This window comes from Pseudochaenichthys georgianus, chromosome 9 (assembly GCF_902827115.2).
Source record: "Pseudochaenichthys georgianus chromosome 9, fPseGeo1.2, whole genome shotgun sequence".
In the NCBI taxonomy this organism is placed as follows: domain Eukaryota; kingdom Metazoa; phylum Chordata; class Actinopteri; order Perciformes; family Channichthyidae; genus Pseudochaenichthys; species Pseudochaenichthys georgianus.
This window is the reverse complement of record NC_047511.1, coordinates 27744506-27768296: the sequence shown is the minus strand read 5'-3', so window position 1 is coordinate 27768296 and position 23791 is coordinate 27744506. Positions and strand designations below refer to the sequence as shown.

Here is a 23791-nt window from a genome sequence, read left to right as displayed (position 1 = left end):
GTAACAATTATTCTGAAACCATATTTGACAAATAAATGTAATGGTGCAGCACAACAATGTTGCATAAAATGGAAGGGTAGTCAATGTGAATCTGTCAGAAAATGTTATGCATATACTGTCGAATATACACATGAATAGAACCCGTCTGATATGCATTAAACCTCAGCAACAGCTTTCCTTTGTATTAATGGCACTTTAAAGCGAAAGGGCGAGCGACAATCGTTGTTATCCTTTTTGACCCGACAGGGCTGCTGTAGTCAGGCAGTCGCTTGTAGCAAACCACAGTAACAGATAGCCCTTTCACGAACAGGTGAAAGTAGTCTTTAGCAACTTTTACTTGACATTACTATCTCTTCAAAACGATTCACAGCGTGTATTAAAAACAAAGGACCAACGTAAGTTCATTAATGTGTTTTTGACTGTCATGCGTCGCTACTTTTGCACTTGTTTAGAAGCTAACGAACCCGGCTAAGCGGTGTGCTATCAGCTAGGTTAACTTGCTGCTATGTAATGCTAGCAGCTACATTGCTACATACGATGCAGCTCATATCAGATGTAAATCATCATCACGACCTCCTGGTATGATTAAACACACTCATTGTAAAATGTGTGGATTCCAATAAATCATTAGGAAGATATTGTATATATTTGAAAATATGCTGCAACTAGAAGCTAGGTTGTTGTTTTATGACTGAATTCAAGTTGTTCTAACTGTATTGTTCGTCGTCTCCTTTTTCCGTCGGTTAGTTTAGTTTTACGACATGGCAATGATCACCGTCCCCACCACCGCCTCCCGGTTCGCCCTGCTCCAGATAGACTCGGATTCGGACTCCGACGCCTCCGACGGGGGAAAGACCTCTAACAAATCCGGACGGGACTCCTCCGGAAAGCCCCGACAAGGAAAAGCAGGAGCCGGGGGGAAAGGGGCTCAGTGCAACGACAAGAAGAAAGACAAGAAAAAGAAGAAGAAGGAACAGCAGCAGTCTGAGGCAAATGAGGTGAGTGAGGGCAGCATCACATTCCCCTCCTTCACACATGTTATCAGGACTTTGTGACAGACATGACTCGAGTGTATTCCGCCTTTGTTTCACTTCACCTGAATTGAAACTGTTGAGAGAGGTGCAGGTTACATCCCAACAGACAACAGACCATGTTGTCTTTGTTTTGTTCAGTTGTTTAAAGCAAATGTTGACATTGATTTAATATAAATGTTTAACCAGCATGCTATTACTTGATAAGACACATAACCAAGCCTTTAGCAACATAGCTGAAGTAACACCTGATATTCCATAATATTGTATCTGTGATAATAAAAAGAGAAACTAAATCAACTCGAGGTTCAAGTTTACAGATAGCCTGATGGACAGAGATGTCTGAATGGATCTTGGTTGATGATCAGACCAACCATTAATCTTTATTGTTTAGTGTTATTACTTTTAAGTATGACTATTGATATCCAAAAGGGGTCTTCCCTCCCCTGCACCATCTTTTGTGTGCAAATAATTAAAAACAATAGAGCAAGGCAATATTAGTATCGATGGTGGACATAAGAAGAGTCACTGTTTGAAGTAATCTCATATCTCCCTTTCTATCAGCTACGTAATCTGGCCTTCAAGAAGCTTCCTCAGAAGTCTTCTGCCCCTCCTCCCTCGATGACTCTGTCAGGGATAGCTGGTGAGCTCCTCAGTCCTGCATCAGGGGACAAAGTGGCCCCTCCAGAGGGGTGGCAGCAGTGGAAGCAGAAGGATGAACAGGTAAGCGAGCACAACCACAATAAATATGTGATCTGTAATATCCAAAATAAAGTGTTCTCAATCATTTACACGTGCTTCACTAAGACCCCGTTTATACGAGGACGATACGGGTTGTATCCGCATAGTTTCTCTTGCGTATAGCCCTTTAGTTTACACGAGGCCGTAACAAAACGATAGAAATGGACCCCGCAAACGATAACGGGTCCCAAGGTGGATAGATCTGCAAACGGAATGCTCTGGGGGGCCAAACGAATCCGTCTGTACGCCTCTATACGATCATTTTCTGATAACGATGAAATAGGGGGGGAGGAAAAGAGAGGCTCCGTTTATTATTATTATATAGTCGTTATCAATTTGTCTTAAAGCTCAATAAATAACAAAGAAGACCTTTGACCGGCACTTTTCAAATTTTGTACGGAAGATTTAAACTTTAACGGGCACGTTGACCGGCGGAAAAAAATGTTAGCGGAAACTCTGCTGCACGGTTCCCTCGTCCCTTGGAAGAGGCGGAGAGGTGGGTGTTTTTCATCTGCTGGTGGACTACCGGAGAGATTTACAGCAGGAGCACACGCTGTCCACCGCACAGAATAAACAGAAAAGCAACCATGCTCCGGGGTCTTCTTTGCTGCTTTTGGTGTATTTTGTGGCGGAAACAGCGCCACTTACAGGCCCGGCATATGTACTACAGCGTTTCCAGCGGTCTCGTGTGAACGGACACGTTCATTGAACCGAATGCCAATGAAACCGAAAAGAAAAGACTTTTTTGAAAATGCATACGGTGTGTAAATGCAAACGTTCCTGTGTAAATGGGGTCTAAGCCACATAACTTCCAACAGTATAGAGTTTTTTTTTTATCGCTGTGTGCAATAATATGAGCTTGAAGCCGACCGCATTACATCTTTGCTTGCCCTCTTTCTGAAAACTTGTTGTGGGAAGTTATGGCTGCATTAGAAAAGAGCACATGCATGAGTTTTTGAATATTTTATTTTCCTTCTATAAATGCATTTTAAACTGTTCATGTCGGACCTGACGGACAGTAACAACTTGTTGTATCAAAATGTCTCGTATTTTTCTTCTTCCGCTGTAGATAACCAGTGAGCTCTATGAGGCTGACTTGGAAAAGGCCTTGATTCTAAGCAAACTGGACTTCGAACAACAAAAACCGGTACATTTTCCACGCACTAATGGCGCTTTTCCACTGAAGGACCTAGCACAGCTTAGTACGGTATGGTTAGGCCTTGGTAGGCCAGGCTCACTTTATGCTGCGTTTCCATTACAGTTTACCAACTGGGGTAGTAACTATAGTAACGCAGTGTAGGCGGGGCGATCGGCTGTTCGGCAGGCGAAGCGTGACTTCAATGCGAACCACAAAACCTCAGCCGTTAGCTGTTGGCACTCAGAGGTCACAGCTCCTCATATCTGTTCGGAAACTAGATAAAAGTTAAACAAGTACAAACTAGGGATGGGAATTTGAAAGCAAATGTGTATTCGAATATTCGATCAAACAAAAAAGTTCAATAATTTTTGGAAATAAATACATACATGTTCAAATAAGTGTAGAAACCAAGTCGAATTTGTAAAATGCATTGAACTGGTGATCACAGTTTGACAGCTATAGGCCTACAGCTTTCATGTGCGGAGGCGATTCACAATCAGGCCAGCTGTAGAGAAGACCCTCTCAGCTGGAACGGAGGTTGCGGGTATAGCAAGGTATAGCATGTGTATATGTATATATATATATATTAGGGCTGTCAAACGATTACAATTTTTAATCAGATTAATCACAGCATACAAATTAATTAATCATGATTAATCACCATTCGAACTATGTCCAAAATATGCCATTTATTTATGTATATTGTTGTGGGAATGGAAAGATAAATGAAAGAAGGCGGATATATCCATTTAACATATTTATTATAACATTTTTCTGCATGTCAAAATGAAAGACAACCCACACACCTATCAATCATCAAACCGTGGGGTCTTAATTCATTACGTGTTGATTTCTATCAACGGGGGAGTACTTCAGGAAAGTCGACAGAGGGGGGGGGGGGGGCTAGTGGAGTACTTCGTGACCACAGAGTGTGAACGTTGTGATCAGCTGTTTTAGCGCAAAACTAAATCTCTCCTCTCAAAATGTCTATGTACTTTGCCGCCACACACGGTTGCCAAGCAGCGCTTATTGTTGTTTAGGCTGGCCACTCATGTGTCGCGAGTGTTGACAGGGGGCGGGGGAGCACGCTCATGAACTGTTAGCGCCGGAACCTCGCAATGGATGCGGAGCGCATTTGCCCCACATTTGGGTCTAAGATGAGGTTTGAGTCTGCATGATCTGCGTGTAGGGAGACAGACAGACAGAGCGGAGCAAAACACACCTTTAGACGTCAACTAACACATTTAGCTATCAACTTAGGCACCCCTCCCAAAAAAATAATAAAAATATTCATAACTCATATTCGAATACATGAATAATTTCGAATATTCGATTAATCGTTCCCATCCCTAGTACAAACCACCGACTGTCTGTGTAATGGTGAATACAGTCGCTGGTTTATTTTTGTCTGTAGGCTGTTGTGAGTGTGGACGGTCGGAGCATATACAACGTTAGCTTAGCCTGATCGATCCGATCTCCATTCAGAAAACACGCATTTGAAAAGCTTTTCGTCTGCCGTCTTGTCTGCAGACCAGTATCAGTATGTTGTTACTTCGGCATCATTTTGAAACGTGTATTACAATTTAAATCACGGTAAAATATGTTCATTTTGTTGTAGTTGTAGCCCCCTTGCCAGCGATTCTCTCTGACCATTCTGCAGTCGAGTGTTTACGTCACTAGTTTAGCATATTCAGCCCGGTTGTTGGCCCACTAAGAACCTCGATTTTGGAGGACCAGAAAAAGGTGAAAAAGTAGCCCTGAGCCGGAACAACCCCTAGTGGAAAACCGGGCCTGGTTTAAACCGTGCTACAGTGGAAAAGCGCCATTATATATATTTTTCAAAAGATACAGTGAGCGGACTGTTGTCAAACATAACTGCTGATTTGGACTCTTGACTTACTTTTAATAGATAACAAAAAAACAGTTATTTATAATTGTTTACATATTCCTAAAATCCAGTGTGCTGGAGTATGTCACTCCATTTCATATAGCATGAAACAGAGGTTGAATTCAGTTTTATTTCAAAGTCATGTTAAAGGTAGATTGTTTTGAATAGTTACCAGAGGTTAAGAGCCTTAGTTCTAAGTTAAAGTTGAATGATCTGTTTTCACACAGAGCAACAACACAAACGCATCCTCGCCAAAGGCACGAGTAGGTAAAGATGGCGGAGGGAAGAAGGACAAAAAGAAGAATCAGCAGGTGAAAGACAAAAAGACGGTTTCACTGCAGGACTTCCAGGCTGACGGCAGTGCAGGTGAGAGAAAGAGATGAATCCGTTTCAATATTCTTTAAACTGTGATCGTGTGTAGCTCCCGTTATAATATTAATGTTAATGACCTTTGTCTCTTTGCAGAACATTTGAATAAGAAGCAAGAGAAAGAGGTGAGTCCCTGAGCATCTTTTCCCTTTCATAGCCCACATTTTAAATGTTTGTGTATTTGGCAGAATGTATTGTATATAAATGTATAATCAATATGTAAGTAACCAGTAAATAAAATGCACAGGGTTTTATTTGGGGTAGAATATCAAACATGATGTATATCACATGCCTTTGGAAACTCAAACCTTGCTCCCTTTCAGGATGCCAGTGTGGCCAACGTAGTGTTAGGGAACGGGCAGGAGGAGCGCTTCTTCAACAAGGTGGAGGACGACGTCACTCGAATTGTCCAACAGGAGAAGAGACGCGAGCTGTTCACCAGCCAGGGACAAGAAGTCATCACCTCCACAGATCATGAACCAGTGAGTAGACAGGCAGAAACACATAGCTATAGGCTCAGCATTTTGTTTATATTCTGCCTCAGGTATCTACAGCACAGGAACATTTGTGGCACGTAAAGTTGTATCTCATTTGTATTTGCATGTATCTCCTATATCTGGCCAGAAAGACAATAGATCAGCAATATAAGATGAGTTTAACATTCAAATGTGACTTTTATTTTCACCTCAGAGTTGCTGGGGGTTTTCTTTGTATAATATCCTGGGCTGATTTTAACGACACTTTCACCATGTGTTTGACACCCCTGTTCTTATCCGTAGTCCTGTATCTAGTAAGCAGGAAACTTTCTAAGAAAATGCAGTGACTTATTTTGGGACTAGATTTAGTTAAAGATGAATTTGATTAGTGTGCTGTGACTTCTTCTTAGACCTTTTAGAAATGTGTCCTCCTGACTTGCTCTCTTCTACCTGTCTGTAAGGATCCCCGAGCAGAACAGCTGAAGTACGATCTGGAGAAGAAAGACGAGGAAATCGAGAAGCTAAAGAAGAACATTACACAGTGGGAGGTCAGCCGTTTTCATAGTTCCAAGAGAAGTTATCTCATTATTTTGTCATTTCACATTGATCTATCAATCTATCTATCACGCAATGATGATTAACTTTAGATTCTTTTCAAACTTGTATTCTCAACTTGCTTCTCAACTCTACAGGGGAAATATAAAGAGGTGAAGGCAAGAAATTCCCAGCTGCTTAAGATGCTCCAACAGGGAGAAAGTAAGTTGAACCAAAATGACGCCCAATATCCTTCTGTGCTTTTCCTTCCTTACAAAGATTCAAAAACATCGTTCTAATGTGTTCTGATTTCTCTCTCCTTCAGTGAAAGATAAAGCAGAACTCCTTCTACAGGTAGAAGAGCTACTACACATAAAAGAAGAACTGTCATCACAGGTAGGTTACGGTCATATAAAGATTATGAGAAAGAACACGGATAAAGACACACTTTGTACATTATATTACATTACATTACATTGCATTTAGCTGACGCTTTTATCCAAAGTGACTTACAATAAGTGCGTTCGACCAACAAAATACAAACTTGAAGAAAACAGAATCATATAAGTACATCAGGCTTCATAGAGCAAAAACATTTCAAGTCCTACTCAACAGGTTTTAGGTAAGCCAGTCCTTTATTAGTATATAAGTGCTTTGTTAATAGTTCTATCGCTCGAAGTGGAGTCGAAAGAGATGAGTTTTCAGTCTGCGCCGGAAGGTGTGTAAGCTTTCTGCTGTCCTGATTTCAATGGGGAGCTCATTCCACCATTTTGGAGCCAGGATAGCAAACCGACATGTTTTTGCTGATGGGAACTTGGGTCCCCCTCGCAGTGCGGGTGCAGCGAGTCGTTTGGCTGATGCAGAGCGTAGAGCACGCGCTGGGGTGTACAGTTTAACCATGTCCTGGATGTAGGAAGGGCGAGATCCATTGGCAGCATGGTACGCAAGTACCATTGTCTTGAAGTGGATTCTAGCAGTTACCGGAAGCCAGTGGAGGGAGCGGAGGAGCGGCGTGGTGTGGGAGAATTTAGGAAGGTTGAAGACCAGACGAGCCGCTGCATTCTGGATGAGCTGCAGAGGTCGGATGGCACATGCAGGTAGACCAGCCAGGAGGGAGTTGCAGTAGTCTAGGCGTGAGATGATGAGAGCCTGGACCAGAACCTGCGTCGCTTTCTGGGTCAGCTGGGGACGCATCCTCCTGATGTTGTAAAGCGTGTATCTGCAGCAGCGGGTTGTAGCAGCGATGTTTGCAGTGAAGGACAGGTTGTTATCTAGGCTCACACCCAGATTCCTTGCAGTCTCTTACATGTTTTCTATTTAGGTATCATCACTACACGCTGCCCTTGAACAAGAAAGGTCTAAAGTCAAAGGTCTGCAGTCAGATCAACCAAAACATCAGGTAAGAGTTTAAATAATCAGTCTTTTATTTCCCTTTGTCCTCATTTATTCAGGCAGCCTCATTGAGATTAAGACCTCTGAGAACGTTAAACATTTACAAGAACACAACTACAAATTAAAACAGTGAAGAGATTCATAGAAATCACAAGATAATAAAGCTATACATTCTCCGAGGGGAATATAAGCCTTGAGTTTGTAGTTCATTCTATTTGTCTGGTAAGTGTGTAGTAACGTTTTAGAGCGAGGACACTTGTAAGCTGATGCTAATGTATGTTTGCATGACTGCCCGTCTTTCCCTTTCTGTAGAACAGACGAGACAAAAAGCAGGCAGGCAGTCAGGTGAAGTGAGAGAAGTTGCAGTGAAAGTAAGCCCAGGCGCAGTAATACAGAGTTATATAGTTTAAGTACATCCAGTGAGGTCTGCAAGTAAGCTTATTTTCAGTTCAGAGACTTTTAATTGTTCTTTTACTTGCAAGGAATTTAATGACATATAACATGAACTGAGTCATCAAAATATGTTGTCACTTATAATAAATAATTGTTTACTTTCTGGGGTTTTCTGGTTGCAGGGAAACAAAAGAGGAAGGAAAGGCTCGGAGATGGATGTATGAAGGGTCCCAAATGGGAAAGACCATAACATCAAAATGACATAAAACGATGAACAAATGAAGAAAAAGCACGACTGATCACTATCAAGTTTTTATTTCCTTTGGTTTTTATGTTTTTTTGCTTGGACTCAATGTCAGCATATAATGCATGCCCCCCTATTAAATACACATACAAAATTACACTCCAGAGGAAGCAGGGTGTTTTAATTATCTGATCAAGAATTAACAGAAGCTCCTGAAAATGGTTTACTTCAAACGTTGTGTTGAAATGGTTGTTTGGCACCCGGTGCTGCCCTCTGCAGGCACAAGCATAATAGTGTTGTTCAAGGCTGTGCGCCTGCTCTGATTTTGTTGGGGTTTTAATACCAAAATGACGTGAATTGTATGTTTCTTTTTTCTTTCTCACTGTAACGTAAATAAAATACTTTTCAGTGACAAAATGTGTCTTTGTTGTATATTGTCCCAACATTAGACTATACAATGAAACACAGAGGAGATGGTAATTTTGTATTTGTGGTACCATAGTGCAACAATTTACGAGGACTCTGATAACCCACTGGGTGCTGTGAAAAGATGTCGTCTTCAATGGGGAATGGACATTTAAATATTAATATAATCTTCAATTTTAAGAATGATTAATACTGGATTTGTGGTGTACTATATCTTTAAGTTGACACTGGTTACATAACTATTAGTCATACATAATTTAACCAGACTGCCCTTGTAAATACCTACATAACATGAACTGACATTTAAAAAAGGTGTAGGATTTGTATCTTTGGGTAGATTTTAATCTTCACCACCCTGCGCAGTCAGGTCAAAGCTGGCACAACTTTCTTCTGAGTCATCGGGACACACGCCCCTCCGACCCGGGACTGTGCAATCCTCTTCCTCCTCAGGTCCGCTCCTCATCCTCCTCAGTTCAGATCCTCTTCCTCCTCTCAGCGCGATCAGGACTGAAATGTCAGGTTCGGAGAGAGATCAATCGAGAGCACAGGATGATCGTCAGATCTCTGAAACGATCCACATCAGCGTCAAAGGTCCAGCGGAGAGCAGAGAGTGCACCATGAGAGGAGACTGCACCGTCACACAGGTCAGGAGGCCAAACGCACCTGCGTAAACTGGCTTGACATGCCTTCGGCTGATAGTCTGTTTTGGGGTGTGTTTGTATTTGTGTGCAGCTGAAATCGTCTCTGGCAGAGGGTGTGGGGGTCCCGGCAGAGCAGCTGGTGCTCATCCACTTTGGTCGCGTGCTCAGGGAGTCAGAACTCCTGAGTCATCTTAGGGCACGAGATGGGTGTGTGAGCCTCTGCATGATCCAAAGGTATTCAAACACACCGGCCGATATGATGTTTGCTCAACAGACACAGACCAACGCACTTGGGATGTAAATTATCTGTATTGTACATTCTGTATTTGCCCATGATAAGCTTTGTGTAGAATTCGGCATGCACCCTGTCAAGGTGGATGGTTAGTGTTACAGGTTTATCCCTAAAAAAAAAACATGTCACTCTTGTGCACTAGGAATGTCAGTGTTAGTGAACCTGATTAAACATACAGAAAGCCAGTACATATACAGTGTCACTTTATGGTAGAAAAGTAAGCACATCTAAATATAGAATTGCACCTTGATGCCTTGTGAAAAACAAGTTAGAAATCAAGTCAGTGTCCTAGTTCCTTAAGAGAAGACTGGCATGCTTGTAAGCGTGAACTGACATATATAGCCACAAAAAAAAAAAAAAATGGATGCCATACTTTAAAGATCGGCTTCTGTTCTATATACTGGGAAAGCTATGTATCAGTGTGAGACTCAACATTTAGTGTAGATTCAAATTCAGTCCTTCTTTCTCAGGCCTCAGCTTTCGTCTGCTGCACACAACTGTGATCCAACTTCAGAAATTGTCCAGTCGGGGCTCACAGCCGCTCTTCATCCGGACCCTGACAGTATCACGCCGTCTCCCACCTCGCCCCTTTGTCTGGGTAATGACAGCACAACCACCCTATTATGCTTTGTTTTGAATGTTCTCTTCATCAATGGTTATATTGCTGCTTGGGCAGGGGGGTCCAGTCATGCTCTGCTGTCCAGTTCATTTACATGCACCTGATCTTGTTTCCATAGTGGAAGGTCTTGACAATTTTGGCCAAACAAACAGCGGGCCTGGCTTCTTTTCTTCACTCCAGCGCCAGGTGGACCCGGAGATGCTGCACCGTGTCCTGGGCAGCCCCTTCGTACAGACCACCCTCTCCACCTCCAGCCCTCAACTAACCAGACAGCTAATTCTGTCAAATCCCCAAATTCACCAGCTCGTGCAGACAAACCCAGAGGTTGGAGATATGCTTAACAATGCAGATGTTATCACACGGGTGGGTATTAAAACATCAAAGGCTACATGGTGTAAATACATAATAAATAAAATATAAATGTGTTAAACATTTTCTTTTAATATTATCTTCTACATTACTTTATTTTTACGTATACATGTATCTATTTTATTTAGTTAGTTATTTAATTTACTAGCTAGGACCGGGAGGGGGGGAAAGGGGAACAAATATATATATATATATATTGACTGTATAAATGTAAACTCATTGTGCCTGACTCAATAAAAAAAAATATATATATATAAATGTGACCTGTCTCTTTAAATATCCTTTAGGATTATGAGTGAGTTGTGTGATTTGATTTAGTTAACATGCGAAAAGGGGTATTATTTCCTAGAACTGCAACTCATTTCTTCCACCTACATGGTCAAGATGTTCTATCTCTTGCCTCCCTTTCCAGGTGCTGGAGCTCATCAGGAACCCTGACATGATCGAGGATGTGATGCATGATGAAGACAAAGCATTAGGAAATGTGCAGCCAAAGCAGGAAAACCCTGAAAACACCAATAGGGATTCTGGTGGCAATCAGAAGACTGACACAAAAAGATTATCACAGGTAAAGGTTTGGAAATGATGTTTCTTTTTAACTATCTGTTTAGATAATGACAAAACAAATCTTTTTGTGATGTCTCTTCTATACTCAATGACTATTATGTAGTCATATAGTTTTCAGTACACTCGTCTATTTAAAATGTCACATTATTAAAGAGAACTCCTTATTTAAATGGAAGCTTCAAATAAACCAAATGTGTTTTCTGCCCTTTACATTATTTGTTATGTTATTGTTGTTATATATTTATATTGTCCAAATAAACATATACTTAAATGCACTCTTCTCGGATCCAGATAGCAGCATCCCGAGTGGGGACAACATCATCTGGGGAAAAACAGCCAAATGAAGGAGAAAGAAACAAGACTCCACCCGTCTCCAGTGACTGTTCAGATCCTCTCGGAGAACTGAGAGCTGATCCGAACCCTCAGAGCCCCCTCACTGCAGGCACAGACATACACATCTATCACAGTTCAACTAAACTGGCGTAAAAAGTAGAATATCATCTGGCAAACATGTACTTTTTTTATTTTCTCAGCTTTCTGTCCCTTGTTGTATTTCAAGTTATTTTAAAGTTGTTGTTACTCACTGCCATTTCCTCCGAAACAAACCAAGAAACAGGCCAACATTACCACAGTATTATTTGGTGTGATAACTATAATTATTCATGTATACTTTGCACGTTTGCAATATGGCATTTTCAAATCGCAGGAGGCGCAAGATTATTTTAAAGGCCAAAAGTTCTTAGCCTACATATATTGTTCTACAGAGTTAAGAAAACATATTGGTTTGGTACAGATTGGCCAACATTATATTTGTAATTAGGTTTTTCAGTAAAAATATTCAAAACATTTTTAAATGGTGAGCCCTAAAATATGTCCTCCTGCTCTCCCCTCAGGCATGCAGTCTCTGCTACAGGAGATCACAGCCAGCCCCGGGCTGATGGAGAGCCTGCTGTCTGGGCCGTATGTCAGCAGCCTCCTCCACTGCCTCGGCCAGAACCCAGACCTCGCTGCACAGGTGATGCTACACCATGTATGGGTGGATGAAAACCAGAGGTCACAAAAGTACTCAGATTGTAATTACCAGAGAGTAGGAATACTCTGTGACAAGTAAAAGTCCTGCATTCAAAATGTTACTCAAGTAAAAGTACAAAAGTATAAGCATCAAAATAAACTTAAAGTACCAAAACTGTAAGTACTCATTATGCAAATTAGCTCATTTCAGAATACCATCAATGATATGTTTTGATTATAAATATTGATGCATTAAAGTGTTATTAAAGCTGGTAAAGGTGCAGCTAGTTTTAATCACTTTGTATGCTGCAGGTTAGTTTGTGAATTTTACTCCAGTCCAGGTGTAACTAAAATCTTACTTAAGTGTTGTTTATATTTCACATCATTAAACTTAATTGGCAAAGAAGCTAAAGGTACTAAAATTATGCAGTGGAGTAAAAGTACACGATTAAACTCTGGATTGTAGTGGAGTAAAAGTACAAATTAGCAAAACATAAAGTAAAGTAAAAGTCTCACAAAATGTTATATCAGTACAGTACTTGAGTACATCTACTTAGTTACGTTACATCACTGATGAAAACACATAAACATATATCACAGGGAACGCAGTTAAAAAAAGATGCCTATGTTTACTTGACAACTGCATAGAATCCTTTTTGTTATTTATGAGCATATACATTGCAAAACAGTAAATCACATGGTCTGCAATTCAGAACTGGGGGGAAAGATAGAATCCTCCCCATCCCATTTCTTGTTATATCCCCATCTCTCCACATAAATCCTACACCTTCTTTAAAGCTCTCATTTCCATTCTGTTTCAGATGCTGCTGAGCCACCCTTTGTTCTCAGGAAGTCCTCAGCTGCAGCAGCAGATGAGACAGCAGATCCCTCTCTTCCTGCAACAGGTTACTCTCCTCACTTTTAAACACTCAAGTCTTGCAACTAGTTTAAAACAAAAAGGATTGCTCAACATTGGGAAAAATGTATTGTGTGTGATCAACTGTTTTTATTTCCTAAACAGATAAACACAAAACAGATGTTTGTTTTGTAATAATTGGCTTGTGTATCTTTTAGCCACACTAGCAGTCTGTCTTTAATGGACTTGATGGAACACCCGGAAGTGTGTTGTAGTTTTGATATTCGTCTGACATTCACTCTGGATCCAGTGTTATCTTTTTATGGAAATGGTCAAATGTAAATGCTATTAGTTTCCATATCATATCACTGTGTATATCGTGTATGACTCCAAGTCCATACACGCTATTATAATTACATTGGACAAAATAAACACACTTCTTTTTATTGGGTCAGTGCCCCATGATATTTTACATTAATCAGTGCTCTGAACTGCAAGTTTATTTTTTTATCTGGAGTATCCCTACTAAAAAGGTAGCTTCTGCCACAATGCCAGCTGCTGCTCCTTCCCTTTGCTCTCTCCCATGCGGTTATTACTCTCTCTGCCAGAGGGGGGAGGCACATGTTCTGCAAATGTTCTGCACTCCAGCTTTAATGATCAGTGCTCAATTTGTAGATGCAGAGTCCAGAACTGCTGTCAGCCATGTTGAACCCCAGAGCCATGGAGGCCCTGCTCCACATTCAGCAGGGCCTACAGACTCTGGCTACAGAGGTTCCTGCTCTGATACCTACGTGAGTTTAAATATGAAATGCACACAATGAAACTTAATCTCAAGATGATTCACAAAATGATTAAGTTACTGCGTAAAAAATAATTACTTTTATGCATGGCACATTCAAGGAATTGTAAAAAATGTTTTACCACCACATGTCTGTCTTGCATAGCCGGTGTTGATGCTGCACCTGAGCTAGCACCTGACTCTGTCCTCAACAGCCAATCTGAAAGTGGTCCTCGGGTTGCCGTGGTGACAGAGCAGCAGCAGCAGCAGTTTGTGCAACAGATGCTACAGGCGCTGGCTAACACCGATAATGGGGTATCTGTCCTTACAACTTTATCGTTAACAAAAGTACTTACGCAAACACTCAAGACAAGAGGCTGGGTTATTATGATCAAGTTTGCTGTGAAAGTCAATGGGGAAAAAATGTCCAGTGTTGTTAAAGATGAATACCCTTCAACCCAAAGAGACCAAAGCTCCCATAACACTTGGGCTTCAGTTTGTGGCGCCACATCTTTTGCCTATAGAATAAACCATTTGGATTTATCATCGATTGCTCGGATTGATTTAACAAAAAGCTAACAGTTTTTATTTTAAGGGAATGCATTATTCTGTAATTCTTCACTATTATTGGAAAAAGCAGTTTGAGCAAAGTTTTATGTAACTGTTCCCCCTTGTTGATGCATTTGTTTGTCTTTTTTTTACCATAAGCAGTTGGAACATGGGTTGTAAGGGTTTGTGGAGCTTAATCAATTAGTAGCTTTATAAAGTACACAGATACTGGCAAAAAACACTTTAAAAGCTCAATAACTTTTTTTTTTTTTTTTTTTAATTGCAAAAGTGGTATGAGCTTGAATTTGTTGTACAGTGCTTGTTCTAACAATTCATAAAGAGGTTGCATTGTTGTTGTTCAAGCCTGAGGCCAGGAGCTGCTGTTTGTAGTACTTATTTTTAAAGAGTAAACAATTCAACAGACACGCACATTAAACTTTGTTAAAAATGCCGTGTCCTCTCAGGTCCACGTTGAGGACGCTGAGTTCCAGGACGAGCTGGAGCATCTGAGCTCAATGGGCTTCGGAGACAGAGAGGCAAACCTGCAGATCCTCATCAGCACCGGAGGAGACCTCTGCACTGCAATACAACAACTCCTCAGTCTCTGACACACACACACACACACACACACACACACACACACACACACACACACACACACACACACACACACACACACACACACACACACACACACACACACACACACACACACACACACACACACACACACACACACACACACACACACACACACACACACACACACACACACACACACACACACACTATAATGTACTGTAAGCACCTACGCTCAAAACAAAATATCTCTATCAACGATTACAAAGTGCTTTACAAAAACATGCAAGACACATTTGTATTTCCACACTTTTAAGACACACTTATATGCATTCCTTAACTTCCATAACTAACCTCTGTCTGCATTATATTCAGTCCTAGCATTACAGTCCTGTACAGTAATGTACCTATTACAATGGGTTTATTTAACCCTTTTTTTCTCAAATAATCGATTTGAAAAGGGATTAGCACTTCATTTAATTTACCAGTTGTTTGTTTCGATCATTCACTTTCAGTAAGAATGAATACGTGGATTTGTTTTTCTTCTAAGATGAAAACAGGGAAAAGTATCTGAACTTCCCAGAGACTGAGGTTACGCCTTAAAGAAGACTCCCATAATTCCATTTGCAATTGTATGAAATGGACAAAAGCAGCCAAATGTGCACATTTAACTGAAAACACATGTTGTACCCTGTCTTGGTGTAGCGATGAATAAAAACACGACTCAAAACACAAACTGGTTTCCCATCTTTTTATTGATAAGAACAGTTATCTAATAAATAATTTTATACATATAATCCACCTTCGCTACATTTGAGAGATAATCCCACCATGAAACCCCATGGCCATGCTAATCTCTGCACATCTAAAATCTACTGTTGTACTTTTATACTACAAACACTAGAGGGGAGCAGTTACACTTAACCTCTTCAATAATATCAACTGTTTTCATTTGACCAGCTGGTATTGTGCACAAATATTTCATATCTAACAAATGTATTTAGATTAAGTGTAAATTATGAGACTGAAATATGTGTCTCCATGTTCACCTCAAACTATGTTTTTGCAAATATATTGATATAAACTAATAACAAATGAAGAAAAAACGATTTTTAGTGCGTAATAGGGTGTGTTGCTCTGTTTTCATCCCTGCTTTTGTGTCCTTACTCTGACACGGGGTGGACTAATACACAACACGTACTCTGACATCAGATATGTGTGTATGTGATCCACTTGACAACCTATGTGTGTTTGTCTGTTGCTGCCAGACTGAGGGGGTTTTAATCTCCTGTGATGTATGTGTGTGTGTGTGTGTGTGTGTGTGTGTGTGTGTGTGTGTGTGTGTGTGTGTGTGTGTGTGTGTGTGTGTGTGTGTGTGTGTGTGTGTGTGTGTGTGTGTGTGTGTGTGCACCCTTTCGTCTGCATGTGTGAGATACGAGAGTAGCCAAAGGGGTTTTCTGGATTAGAAGCTCCTAAAATATTCGAGTTGAGGTTTGCAGATGAGTCACTCCACAAAAACAGCCCAAGTGCTGAGTTGAGGTGTGTGTTGGGGGGAGTGTGTGAGGGGTCATGTGTGTGTATGAGTGTCCTTGAAGATGATTTTATGGATCAGGAAACGGGGATCGTGAAGCCTTGACCTGATCTGACCTTTAGTGTGGTTTCAACCTGTGGTCAGAGGAGCTCCTTACAGTGAGTAGCAGTTCATGTTTAATTCTGAATCCATTTTACTGTTGTACTTTGTCGAATTTGGTGTGAAGATTGTACTTTAAGATTGTTTGGTGCATTTGGCAGGCGATGTCAGTGCATGAAAGGTGGTGTGACGGATGAAATCAAATAAAAACATGATCTGGAATCGCCTGCAACTAATGCCAAGTTCCAAACTCCAGAAAAGCATGTTACATGTTTTATTGAAGTGAAGTCTCTCCATTTTTCACAACAAAATGGCTGAAGCAGTGTGTCTTTACAGTGCAAATATTTACAATACTTTCACAGTTCTGCTCTTGAGTTCAAAATACTGTAGTTCATATCCACGACTGGCCTTTTTCTTTTTTGGCACACTATTGGAAGATCATTTTTCACCCCAAAAAATGGTCCGATTCAAACCCTTTAATATCAAAATATAGCAGGGATATACTGGAATGGCACTGTGGCTGTGTTTTAAAACGTTTTTAGCACCACAGGATCATTCTGTACTGAAGCAGTAATGAGTAGATGAAAACCAAAACTCGCCCCCCACTTCACTCGGTATGACCTAGATATGGTCTGTGTTTAAGGCCTTGGTGACGACTTGAGGCTGACTATGTGCTTCTCCACCTCCATGGCCATGTCTGTGATGCTCCTCCTGATGTCCAGTGGCAACATGTTCTCTTTATCCAACGGAGGCTCTAAAACATCAAACTGTGAACGCAGCAGATCTGCTTTCATGTAATGTCCCCTCCGGACCACCATCCTCTGCTGAATGAGATTGTAGTCTCCATAAAGAAAGAGAAAACAGACATCAGGAGAGGAGGCAGGCAGGCCATCTTGGTCTGGACCGGAGGAAGGGAAGGCTTTGGAGCCGTGGAGCAGGATCTGTCTGTACAGACGCTTCAGGGCGGAGCACGCCACCAGGGCATCAGAGCCGGAGCTCCTCTCTCTGAGACACAAATGCATATTGTGAAGGAAGGAATTAGGAACAACTGCTGACTTGTACACTGTAATGATGTTTGGCCAATGTGGAAAATGAACTAAAAGTGAACCTTGGTCAAAAACAACTAACGGGAAAATGGAGGTGAAGAGAGAAAAGTGGCGACACAAGGATAAGCTGATAAATGTGTGGAAGAGCAGGGAAGCCTTTGATGTTGCCGCAGAGGTCTTAAGAGAGATGGCATACTTTCCAGCCCTCCCCACCTCTTCTCTCGCCTCACACTTAGTTAATCTGTTTTTTACTCTTCCAAACTGACTCTCCCCATGTTCTGGTCTTCACTTCGATTTTCAAAACCATCTTTGATAGTTTTGATCTTTTTTTACAATATTTCGAGCCTGCATATCCTTACCTCGCTACTCTTTAGATCACTCTCACTCTTTAAACCCATTTATGTCATAAAAAAGATGTTTTGTGTTTTCAGTGAAAAATGTGTCCATGTGCAAATGGTCTGTGAGTATGGAAGGTTTGTTTGTTCTTACCTCTCAATGACTTCATGTAGTTTGAGTAGCCAGGGTAATCTATCCTGAAGGGACAAATCTTTTTTAAGCAATGTTTTTAATCTCTTTGATCAATATTTTTTTTTCTATTTTTTTACCCATCAAGCCGTTGCGGAACAACATGCATTTGGATTCATGTTTTTGGCCACCATACAAATGTAAGTTCAGTATTCACACATAGAAATATCTGACTCTTTCGTTGCTCAATGCATCAACATGTTAAAGGTGACATGTCATGCTTTTCCGGTTATTACCCGTCCCCTTGTGTGTTATGAAGGTTTTTATGCATTTAAACGGTCTGCAGTCAAAACCCTCAAAGTACACCATGTAGGGAGTAAAACGGAACGAAATGGACCAATCCGTGGAGCCGTTACGTTACGTCCGCGGAGCCGTTACGTTAAGCCCCCGCTGATTGGTCCAAATTGACCAATCCACGGACTTCCTCACACACTCAGTGCATGCAGCTCTGCTGATTTCTCCTCCCTGGCTGCAGGCTGATAACAGACAGTTGGGATCGCGGCGAAGTTCTCTCTGCAGACCCATTCTCACAGCGTTTATCAACCTTTTTCTTACTCAATATCAAGCCACACTTATTGTTTTTACTTCGGCTGTGACTTTGTGTGTGCTCAGGGTGAGTTTGGCTGTGTTTCGCTGTGTATCGCTAAACAAGGAAATCACACCTCCACGGAGCTTAGCGCGATTCACAACGTCCCGACCAATCAGAGCACACTGTGCTCACAGGGAGGGGGGGGCTGAGCTGCAACGAGCCGTTTAGTGGAGAGAGTTAATACACATACTTTACAGAGATGCTGTATGCGAAACCAATGTGAGTTTGGAAAATTGCACAGTATAAATCTATTCTAGTAGACCACAACAATGGAATTATAATCAGTGGAAATGGCCATGACATGTGACCTTTAATGAGAATTGTTTTTCTGTGTGCTGAGAAGGTAGTGTAGCAGTGGGTTTATGTAGCTTTTTATTTTGCTAAAAAAACTTCGGACCTGGGATTATTCTCGTGAATATTGTCATTTGATACATTTACATTGTAAAGCTGCTTATAGGAAGGAAATAAATATATCGTATTAATTACTTTAATTCAGGGTTCCCAGGTGTTCAGGTTCCCCAGAGAGGAAAACAAAACACTGCATTTTTTTTTTAAATCGTGGATTTTTTTGTGGTCACCAGCATGAACATGATACAGGCTTCACCCTTTAACGCTACTGAGCAGGTAAATCATTGCCCTTTAGATAGGCAAGCCATGTATCACGAAGCAACACAGACACAGTGTGACCAGAGTATGTAATGGTAAAGCCTGTCATCATAGGGAAAATGGGTTCATAAATTCACCAAAATAGTTTTGAACTAAGTACAGACATGGCTCCTATAGAAAGACAACACTCGCATATGTAAAACGTTTATTTTTCAATCAAAGTGTGATCACAGTTGCAGTCAGTGATGTTTATATTGGATCTTATTATTCAAAGTCAGAACTCACTGCCAATATTTTCTGTTTAATAGACTTTAGTTTTACGAAATAAAATAACTAATGGGGCAGACAGGCATGGCAACACAAACACATCTTTGATCAAACAGAAATCAGAAATAGAATCAGTGCTAATTTGATAACAACTGATCCAGAGTCAAATTTTTATATCATACACTGCCGTGCCTTTAATATGAAGAGCTGAACTCGGGTGACAGGAAATGTCCTGTTTGGTTTGGCCAAACCTCAACCTGCCAACTCTTATCCTGGCATGAAAGACACATTTTAGCTACAGCCAGGCAGTAATCTCAAATTTGTATTTATTCTCAAACTGCCCAGTTTTGAGTACTTTTTAAAAACATGCCAAAGAACTGGACAGAACAGATCCCGGGGCAATCCTTCCCAGAGTTCAAAGCAAATGTCTGAGTGGGAGGTTATCATGAGCCACCAGACACACTGCTACCAACAAACTGCTGTCAAATATTTGCAGGGCTCGTGATGCCTGTTAGTTCGTAAACTCAACTTTGGCAGGTAGCCAGGCAATTGTTTAGAGGTCTACCTTTATTTTGAGAGTCACCATAAACAGGAAAAAAAGGACACCACACACACAACACACACACACACACACACACACACACACACACACACACACACACACACACACACACACACACACACACACACAGCACACACCACACACACACACACACACACCACACACACACACACACACCACACACACACACACACAGCACACACACACCACACACACCCACACACACACACACACCACACACACACACAAACCACACACACACACACACACACACAACACACCACACACACACACACCTGTTCTTTAAGTTTTTCACTTCTATCCATCTTCTCAATTTTCCCCTTTGTATTTAATCTATCCCCTTCATGCAGAGGCCAGCCCAGCTGATTGGTATATGCACATACATGAATGCACTGTTATTATGTCATAGTGTTTGCAGAAAACACAAAGGTGTGTTTATGATAACATATGGATCTAATTACCTTTTCCGATAGGAAGGCCCCTAAGGCACTTCTGTAAAAAAGAAAAAAGGCGACATAAAATAAATAGTTGATACAATGCAAAAAAGCCTTATATTAGAGTAGGCCAATTAGAGGTTTTCGTTTTTTTGCAGACAAAACAAGCAGTTAGAAGCCATTGCTTTGGGTGTATAGGAAACTGTGATGATCATCTGTTACTATTTGCTGATATAATACAGACACAATTATTAATTAATCAATGGCGAAAGAAATTGGACAATTAAATAATTAGTACTTGGAGTATAGCTCCACTATTGTATTTTGGTGTTAGATTGCACCCCTTACATTACTGTGATGGAGTCAGCTTACTATTTTCTTCAGCATCCTTGAAACATATGTGGACTGTAGTTAATCATGTAATGGGACATTAATAGTTGATAAACCACCAACAATTTATCACTAAGTGGAATCTGATATGCTATATAGTATTCTAAAGAATTTAAACATATTTAACCCACATTTAACTCAATACATGTAATATGTTAGTTAACTGTATTTAATGTGCTCCTTATGTGAGATGCTCTCCTAGAAAAAAGAAACGGACAGAATACATACTTCCCGCAGCCTGAGACTCCCATTATGATGAAGATCATCCTGTCTGTAGACCTTAAGACACCTAAAGGCAGAAAAATCCCTTAAGAACTGCTGCCGAAGACTGCAAGCTCTGCATGGTCTACACATCTTCCGTTATGTATGTTTAAACCATAGAAAACCATGTGTCTATAAGATATGTGCTCACGTGATTTAACCATAGACTGTATATATAAAGGATTTAACCTACTGCAATAAACAACTTTCGTGGCTTCCGGAGATGTTAGGACCCTTGGAAAGGTGTAGTCCACCACTAAGCATATTTCACTGGCTCTGATAAGTAAACTTCTTAAAACAGCAATAGCTTATACTGTGGTTTAGCGAAGGAAACTCACTCACTTGAAGCAAAAAAACTCACAGGTTCCTTGTGGTGTGTCTGCTTAATCAGTATTCTTATGTAAAAGAGGTGATCAAATATCCTCCAAGCCTCCACTACGGCTGCAGGCTTGTTTTGCTGAAGTACGTGATGACGTCACACGCACGCTGGCAACGTTTGCATTTAAAGGGGCAGATTACGTAGCAGCTAAAATATCTTTTAAATCATTATTAGATGAATATATAACATGTAATTTCACAGATACAATGTTGACCACAGCTGTTTGTGATTTTGATCACAGGTTAAATCATCTTATTATATAATTTAATGGGATAATATGTATTTCTCAAAATATCACAGGTAATGTAGGCATTAAGTCTGTACCACTGTAGATATGATGAGGCACCCGTTAAGGGCAGTGCAATTATTACAGCATACATATTTTACCGTTAGGCCCTTATGTAAAATCACCCCATGCTTGTTTAAATCACCCTTAAAACGGGGGTGAACTATTACATCAAGTCCCAGTGAATACAAAATTGCAACAGGGCAGGTGATATACTTTACCAGGCACCTGGCAGTTACTTATGATACACGTGGGTCGTGACTGTGTGTTGTTTTTTGATGAAAATTAGAAAGAGAGAAAGGTGAGGGTGAGCAAGCCAGAGAGAGAGAGAAGGGGAGGAAGAGAGCGAGGAGAAGGAAGGGGGAAAGATATCCTCCCTCCTGTAGATCCAGCAGTGTGCAGACAGGATGCAAGCCCTCCTCTCTCCCGCTCTGTAACATCCATTCTCTAACCCATCCAACCATCTCTACCATCTCATTCATTCCCAAGGGCGTCACAAGGGGGGACAAGACCTGACTGCAAGGCGTATGCATGTATGAGTGTGTATGCACGAGTACCCCCTACCCCGCGTGTGCGTATCTGTTCTGTTTGTGGAACCGCTGACATGAAGGAGCTGAAACGATCCGACAGAAGGATGAAAATGCTCCGGTTTCGCAGCCCAAGCATCCGCTCCTTGGACCAGAGGGTCCTCTGCACGATCCGGCTCCTGGACGACTCCGAGATCTCCTGCAGCATCCAGGTAGAACCAAACGCTCATGTATTGTCCATCTGTGGTTATTGCAAATATCAACGTGGACGCAGCAGATAACATATACGGGTGAATTAAAGTACTATCGATTTAACAACCCTATATTGTTCATTATCCCTCTTATTGTATTGCATTTGTACACTGCCATTACCATTTCTACTTCCCATGCTGCTGTCATGCACTGAAAAGGAAGGATGCATGCTTTTTGTTCCATAGCCCACTGCACATATGAGATATGGAGCAAAGAGGAAAAAAGCCCTACCCTATAGTGATGTGTTGGGCCCAAGCAACATGTTAGCCGCATTGAGTGAAGTTAAAACTAAGTTTAATTCATAGCCGAGGAAATTATGGAGCTGTTGGGTGTGGTGTGGTGTGGTGTGGTGATGATAGTGATGATGAGGGCAGACAGGGCTGTTGTTATTGATTGAATCCTCAGCACGCACATAGAAAGTGTGTGCAGAGACAGTTGTGCTTACTGATCTGTTTTTATGTCTATTGTCTGCCTATAGGCTCATGTTGTTTCCACCCAGCCATCATCAATGGCCCTGTCACCAGTATAGCACTCAGCTGATGAGAAGCTGCATTGTCAAACTAAAGCCAAGGATTTATAAACAATTTAGAATCTATCATTTATTTTGAAATGAGAGGTTGCACAGTCCATTTAATACAGAGTAATCTCAAGACCCAAAAATAATTCTGTTCATAATCCGTCTCAGTTATCGACCCATTAACCCAATGTTGTGTTCGAGTCTCCCGTGACCCGTTTCAAGCTAAAATTATATAATAACTACGCTCTAGTTTTTTTTATCGGAACAAGGCTTCATGATATCCTCCACAACAGCTATATAAACAATACAAAACTGAACATTTTAGACAAGTCTGAGGGTCTCTAAAAAAAAAAGTGTATAATTTGGTGTTTCGGTCTGGGAAGACCCAGCAGAATTGTTGACTCGGGTCAAATTTGGCCCAATCAAGATGAATCTTTAACTTTAGACACCCCACCCCCTTTATCCACTGTAACAATATTTGTTCGCAACATGCACCTGGTCTCCCATCCCTCTGGCCCCCCTCCCCCCACGGGAACTCCACCTTTCTCAAAGAATATGTACGCTAACACTTGAACCTGAACACACACATGCACAATATGTGGTGTA

General features: G+C 41.1%; 4 protein-coding genes across 11 annotated transcripts in view; 3 read left to right on the top strand and 1 right to left on the bottom strand.

Moving 5' to 3' along the window:
• The first annotated feature begins 262 nt into the window (after positions 1-262).
• On the top strand, positions 263-8363 carry gkap1 (G kinase anchoring protein 1). 6 transcript variants are annotated; one of them, XM_034090814.2, is made up of 13 exons: positions 263-395; positions 748-998; positions 1596-1754; positions 2842-2919; positions 5026-5164; positions 5264-5292; positions 5491-5649; positions 6105-6191; positions 6336-6399; positions 6503-6573; positions 7499-7576; positions 7887-7940; positions 8145-8363. In XM_034090814.2, exons 2-13 carry the CDS (start codon positions 762-764, stop codon positions 8184-8186), a joined length of 1197 nt encoding a protein of 398 aa, XP_033946705.1. In that variant the 5' UTR covers positions 263-395; positions 748-761; the 3' UTR covers positions 8187-8363. The 6 variants fall into 6 exon arrangements, with proteins under 6 accessions (XP_033946705.1, XP_033946710.1, XP_033946706.1 ...); XM_034090815.2 differs by having other exon boundaries at positions 264-395; positions 7887-7914; XM_034090816.2 differs by having other exon boundaries at positions 264-395; positions 7882-7914.
• Positions 8364-9025: 662 nt separating this feature from the next.
• LOC117453012 (ubiquilin-1-like) lies at positions 9026-14947 on the top strand. 2 transcript variants are annotated; one of them, XM_034091850.1, is made up of 11 exons: positions 9026-9276; positions 9365-9507; positions 10036-10163; positions 10303-10547; positions 10966-11121; positions 11412-11562; positions 12014-12135; positions 12953-13036; positions 13663-13778; positions 13981-14080; positions 14779-14947. In XM_034091850.1, the coding sequence occupies exons 1-11, from the start codon at positions 9145-9147 to the stop codon at positions 14920-14922; spliced, it is 1521 nt and encodes a 506-aa protein (XP_033947741.1). In that variant the 5' UTR covers positions 9026-9144; the 3' UTR covers positions 14923-14947. The 2 variants fall into 2 exon arrangements, with proteins under 2 accessions (XP_033947741.1, XP_033947742.1); XM_034091851.2 differs by lacking the exon at positions 14779-14947 and having other exon boundaries at positions 9060-9276; positions 13932-14012.
• Positions 14948-15651: 704 nt separating this feature from the next.
• LOC117452204 (probable gluconokinase) lies at positions 15652-21672 on the bottom strand. The gene is made up of 6 exons (XM_034090695.2): positions 21418-21672; positions 21192-21252; positions 20601-20631; positions 20415-20501; positions 18059-18102; positions 15652-17528 (listed from the first exon to the last, which is right to left on the bottom strand). The coding sequence occupies exons 2-6, from the start codon at positions 21227-21229 to the stop codon at positions 17162-17164; spliced, it is 567 nt and encodes a 188-aa protein (XP_033946586.1). The 5' UTR covers positions 21230-21252; positions 21418-21672; the 3' UTR covers positions 15652-17161.
• Positions 21673-22515: 843 nt separating this feature from the next.
• The window catches only part of frmd3 (FERM domain containing 3), a 77145-nt gene continuing 75869 nt past the window's right edge, over positions 22516-23791 (top strand). For both annotated transcript variants that reach the window (XM_034090694.2, XM_034090693.2), the window contains exon 1: positions 22516-22628. In XM_034090694.2, the coding sequence (XP_033946585.2) occupies positions 22524-22628 (105 nt within the window). In that variant the 5' untranslated portion in view covers positions 22516-22523. The remainder of the gene's footprint in view (positions 22629-23791) is intronic.

Coding starts and splice junctions, on each gene's coding strand:
- gkap1 (XM_034090814.2), top strand. CDS start 762: ATGGCAATGATCACCGTCCCCACCACCGCCTCCCGGTTCGCCCTGCTC. Junction 999..1,595: donor AGCAGTCTGAGGCAAATGAG/GTGAGTGAGGGC, acceptor CCTTTCTATCAG/CTACGTAATCTGGCCTTCAA. Junction 6,574..7,498: donor AAGAAGAACTGTCATCACAG/GTAGGTTACGGT, acceptor TTTTCTATTTAG/GTATCATCACTACACGCTGC.
- LOC117453012 (XM_034091850.1), top strand. CDS start 9,145: ATGTCAGGTTCGGAGAGAGATCAATCGAGAGCACAGGATGATCGTCAG. Junction 9,277..9,364: donor GAGACTGCACCGTCACACAG/GTCAGGAGGCCA, acceptor ATTTGTGTGCAG/CTGAAATCGTCTCTGGCAGA. Junction 14,081..14,778: donor TGGCTAACACCGATAATGGG/GTATCTGTCCTT, acceptor GTGTCCTCTCAG/GTCCACGTTGAGGACGCTGA.
- LOC117452204 (XM_034090695.2), bottom strand. CDS start 21,229: ATGATCTTCATCATAATGGGAGTCTCAGGCTGCGGGAA. Junction 20,632..21,191: donor GGAGTCTCAGGCTGCGGGAA/GTATGTATTCTG, acceptor TCTTTTTTACAG/AAGTGCCTTAGGGGCCTTCC. Junction 17,529..18,058: donor CTACATGAAGTCATTGAGAG/GTAAGAACAAAC, acceptor TTTGTGTCTCAG/AGAGAGGAGCTCCGGCTCTG.